Raw genomic sequence first — 5,500 nt, 5'->3', positions numbered from 1 at the left:
TGTGTGTGTGTGTGTGTGTGTGTGTGTGTGTGTGTGTGTGTGTGTGTGTGTGTGTGTGAAATGAACAGTTTATGAAAATAGGCATTGTAGGTTAAGCGCATGAAAAATATTTTAATCTTCTTCTTCTTATTGTCTTAATTTGTCAAATTACAAAATTAGAATAACATTTCCCAGGTGGAGAACATGTGTGATTGTTTTTGCTTCTGGAAAATTCACAGAAAACTAAAAGTACTGGTTGTTCTGAAAGTGTGTCTTTTAAATATGATTCCTTCAACTGAGTATTTAAACATCAGTGAAAAACAACTAAATGAACACACCTCGCTTTGTAGTTAAAGTTCCCTAAAACTATTTTGGGACATTTTTAGATTTTTTGCTATAAAGCCTTCCGTTTCTTGACAGTTACCTATTAAATATATGTATATTTGTCTATAAACACAGAACGTATCACTCTGTCAAGGATCATATAACAAATCTAACAAAGATTGTGGCTGTAGCACCAAAAAGAAACTTGACAAGGAACAAGGTTCTGGAAAATAAAATCAAAAGAAGGATCAAATAATTTTGTTATAATGAACTAAAAGAGCAAAGCATAAAAAAGGCTTTGCTGATTGAGAAACTTATCTTAAAAAATGTACTGCTCAGTTCAATAAATCAGATTTATTGTCAAAAAAGGGCAACATGTCTGTATAAAGTACCTTAAATATAAATTTTGCAAAGAGCCACATTAAACTTCCTCAAACTGCAGGAGGAACTTGACTGAAGCTGATGTGTTCAGAAAGCAGATGTTGACTTAATGCAGTCTGATGTTTGCTTGTTTTTCTCCTTATCAGAGGGGGGCACCTGTGAAGTAATAGCTGCTCACAGGTGCTGTAATAAGAATCGAATCGAGGAGCGATCTCAGACGGTGAAGTGTTCCTGTCTGCCAGGGAAGGTGGCCGGAACCACAAGAAACAGGCCTTCGTGTGTTGACGGTGAGTGTTTTAACATTGAAGGGTTTGACTCCTGCCACTGAAAAAGAAACGCTGTAAATAAATTTTATTTTCTGTTTTAGTTTACAGCTTGAAGCTGTATTTTTTTAAATACATAAAATTTCAGATTGTGACTGTAAATTACAGTTCTGTGACAAACTAAACATTAACGGCATGCATGTAAAATTTCCTTTTTAAACAGATTTGACATAAAAAGACAAATAAAATACACTTTCAAGTTTACCATAGTTAATAAAAAATTTGACAAACTTTTCATTTTAAAGATAGGTTTCTATGTGCAAATCTAAAGTCAGATGAAATCAAACTACACATATTTCTTTTGTCATATTTTACACCAATTTTAAGAATTAGTGATGGAAATTACTGCATGGCTCTGGGGGAGTCATTTTGTGAGCTGAACCTTAAAAAAAACTTGTTACTCCTTTCACTAGGAAAATGCAATTCCCATTTTCTAAAAATTAAAACACAGGTGAACCTTTGTTCCAGGAATATTGGTTGATTTTCATGATCACCGCTTTTATTAGGTCTGCTTCAGTTCTCCTCTTGAACAGTAAGTGTCACTAATGAAACAAAATAATTTAAAACAGCAAAACTAGCACTAATGCCTAGTCACACTGAAAGTGTCAAACACTCTAGTGTAAGTTGCAGGATTTAGGTGTAAGCTTTAAACATGTTACCAGCACACTGTTATACGATGRCACATGCTCATACAGCCCATTCTCACTCACAACTCGTCACATATTGACACTTTTCTAAAGGTTCCCTCTACGTCCGGTTTTGACGTGTCGGGTACACCCCTTGAGTCAGTCAGTGACGAGATGGGATGGAATCCGTAGTCATAATTTCAGAAAATGTAGAAAATGCACAAAAACTAACCATCCCAAAGCCTAAAATTACCTTTATTCGCCCTAGACATTGTGTCCCTGACCCTAGTACCTAAAACTAACCATCAACCCTGATCCCTAATATTAACCACAGACCCCAAGTCAAAGACCCATATATTTTGCGGCCCGATGCATCAAAACTGGATGCAGTGGGAACACAAAAATGCCTGGTGCGTCAATAGCTGACGTGAAGGGGTTACCCAACACATCAAAATAAGACGCAGAGGGAACCTTAGAAAAGTGTCAATATGTGACGAGTTGGGAGTGAAAATGTGTTAGTTTACAAGTTAGACACATGTTACAGGTACTGTATGTGACCAGTAAGTTATGCACATTTACACGTTACCTGTAAGTTATTTAACAGTTGACATGTGTCAGAAACCAGATGGGACATTGTGTATTAAATGCATTGGCATAAGTTCTCTAAAGCTTTAGAGCTGTCCACTCAAAAAGAAAATCTACAGAAGACACAATTTTCTTTAAAAACTAAACTCTTTTTTAAACTAATTAACCTGCTTGCGGTACAAAAATGTAATTTAATCCAATAATCAGTACATTGGTACCAATGCATTGGTTCAACAGTGCTCAACAGATCCAGTCATATTTATTTGTATTGATTTTGTGATTCACATCTTTACATCAAGTGAACGGGGCAGGACGTGTGTGGTGGAGTGCTTAGGGGAGTCGTCCTGTAACCAGAGGGTTGCCGGCTCAATCCCCYATTCCAGCCGCCTAAGTCATTGTGTCCTTGGGCAAGATACTTCATCCGCCTTGCCTGGGGGTGGTGGTCAGAGGGTCTGGTGGCACTGGTGCATGGCAGCCCCGCCTCTGTCAGTGCAYCCCAGGGCAGCTGTAGCTACAACGTAGCTTAGCATCATCAGTGTGTGAATGATTGAAGTGTAAAGCGACTTGGGATCCCCTTGGGGCTTGATAAAGTGCTATAAAAGTTCAGTCCATTTACCATTAAACCATGGCTATTCCACCACACAGTTACTCAAAGCCAACATCTCAGGGACAGGACATACAGGGGTGSTGGGGGGAAAACAGATCTATTATCTTTACCATTTAGATTTGTTTGTTGTGTTGCACTGAATCATAAATAAAAAGTTTAGATTTTATTTAAAACTTATTTTTGTATTAAATTAAGTTTTAAAATACATTTTTGTTGGGCCTGCCAGAATACACCTGTGGACTCGATGCTCGATGGGGGGGGTGGGGTGTGTGTAGAGAGGCTTCAGTGAGGAGGGAAAATAAGAAAAAAACTAATCTAATAAATGTTTTAAATCATTATCATAGAACTGAATCTGTTTTTCAATCATTATTTTAAAAAATAATTTATAATAACGTATTGAAATGTTATTTAAACAAGCTTAAGAGAGGTTTGATTTATTTTGTTCTGTTCTTAATAACAATTTGTTTAAAAGTTGATTTTTTTTGTGAGAATAATGGTGTTTAAAACATGTTTATAAAATGCCCATGCTAAACAAATGTAATGRTTGAATAGTGAATAAAGGTAAGAAAAAAATAAAACTGTTGTTTCTTTACATATTCTGTATCATCATTTGTGGGTTAACAAGAGGTGGGGCCCTGGCCAGAAGCTATTGCCATTTGAGGGGCCATGGCATGGAAATGTTTGGGAACCTCTGGTGTGAACTGTAAAAATGCAACTATATATACAACTGTGTTAAATTTCATAGCTGCTAGGTGGGGTAGCTGTTAGTTGCCTCACAACAAGAATAGCATGGGTCCAACACTCTGCTGCAGCCTTTATGTGGAATTGACAAGTTCTCCTTGTGTAGGGTTTCTCTGGTTCATCTCATTTTCTCCTACAGTCTATAAACATGCATGTTAGTTCATGTGCATGCAGTGTTTCTCAAGCTTGCACCCCCCCCCCCCACACACACACACACACACACAGACCTCTGCAGCACTTACATTATAAAAAGACAATTTCCCCAGTTTGTCACTTATTTAATTTCATCAAACATACCAAAAAATAAAATCTAGCTACGTTATCCAGAGATACAGATTTGTTCAATCTCTCCCAAAAATGGAGTCAACCATGCATCGCCTTTGCCCAAATAAGATAACAACCGAGGATAATGTCACATTCGCATTCTGTTGACAAGAGAATATGTCTGTGAGGGTAAACTCTACTCCAAAACAAGACAAACACAACTACAGATTTGAACACACCCGAGGGAAGAGTAAATAAAAAACAATAACAAAAAAAAAAACATAAAAAGATAGAAGCAAAATAAATGGGATTTACTTATGTGTTTTCATGATGCTTGCATGTATATTTTTGACAAATATCTGCAATCGAGCTTCGATCTTTTGCAAGAAATGGATTTGGTGCTCGGGTGAGACACAACTAAAAAAWAAGAAAAAAACACACATTGGCTCCCAGGAAACCTCTCACCTGCAGCTTTTATCATAAATCCTTGTGCAAATATTACTGCAATCTCTGAGCGGACCGGGGGAATTTGAGGTCTCTCCGTGTCAGCTCTGACAGATTCTTTCCCTCTGTCTCACATTACAAACCATTTACTGTCTACTTACCCTGTATTTAAAGCAATTTTCTCTTGTGATGGAAAGTGTGTGGTGTGCATTAAAGTCAAGTCTGAGTCCCACCTACCAACCTCCTCACTCAATGAAAAGCCAACGTTTCACCCTGCACATTTATGCCTAATGGCATACAGAAAAGAAAGGGTATGCATATAGTTGGAATCGCATATGATTGTATTCATTGTTTTATTTTTATTTTTTTTTTTGGGGGGGGGTTGCTATAAATGAGAAATGTGAACTATTATATGCTACATTAATGAGAGATCAACTAATAAATAAAACGTTTAACAAGGTTAGGCAAATGTTGTATACAGTATATGTGTGTTTAATGTGCTAAAAGGCACAATTTCACATATTTCATAGGACATTTTCTTTGTGCCAGGGGAAATAAAAGATGACAAAAAATGTGCTTAGGTATTTAAACTAATTACATTTATTGACRAAAGTACTTGAATACATTTAAGAGACTCATTTAAACCTACCGCTAATATGCCTCTAATGTGTTTGATTTGCCTTTTATTTTGTTTAAGGTTAAACATACCTGCTCTGGTGTTTCTCCTGTTTTTTTTTTTTGTTTTGTTTTTTTGTTTGTTTGTTTATTTGTTTCCTGTAGCATCTATAGTAATTGGGAAGTGGTGGTGTGAGATGGAGCCTTGTCTGGAGGGGGAGGAGTGCAAAACACTTCCTGACAACTCAGGCTGGATGTGCTACGCCGGGAACAAGATCAAAACGACAAGGGTAAGATAACCTCTGCTAACTGTGGGATGAGACACAGCAAACATGATCTTTATCAGTACTTTTACCTGTTCGGGGCTGAATTTTACAGCTGCTCTACTTTTATCAGTCCAAAACGTAATCAATCCACAGATTTGAACTTTAACACGTAGCACCGTTTGTGCAGATTCTCCATCGCCAAGGAAATGGCAAATCCTGAGAGTTTAAAAATCAAAGCACCTGGTCCTATTTTCTGCAGAAAAGAGATATTCGATGAGATTACTCAGCAGGCCACAGTTACTGCATTATGCAAAAGAACAAATATTATCTTTTACTGTTTAAATT

At 37.0% G+C, this 5,500-nt stretch overlaps 1 protein-coding gene across 2 annotated transcripts in view; it reads left to right on the top strand.

The window, feature by feature from the left end:
* LOC106519303 (protein FAM19A1) overlaps positions 1-5,500 on the top strand; it is a 54,691-nt gene that overhangs the window by 44,473 nt on the left and 4,718 nt on the right. For both annotated transcript variants that reach the window (XM_014010905.1, XM_014010906.1), the window contains exons 3-4: positions 831-971; positions 5,055-5,179. In XM_014010905.1, coding sequence (XP_013866359.1) covers positions 831-971; positions 5,055-5,179 — 266 coding nt within the window. The remainder of the gene's footprint in view (positions 1-830; positions 972-5,054; positions 5,180-5,500) is intronic.

This window comes from Austrofundulus limnaeus, unplaced genomic scaffold (genome assembly GCF_001266775.1).
Source record: "Austrofundulus limnaeus strain Quisiro unplaced genomic scaffold, Austrofundulus_limnaeus-1.0 Scaffold75, whole genome shotgun sequence".
In the NCBI taxonomy this organism is placed as follows: domain Eukaryota; kingdom Metazoa; phylum Chordata; class Actinopteri; order Cyprinodontiformes; family Rivulidae; genus Austrofundulus; species Austrofundulus limnaeus.
Note: the sequence above shows the minus strand (reverse complement) of the source record. Positions and strands in the feature narration are given on the sequence as shown.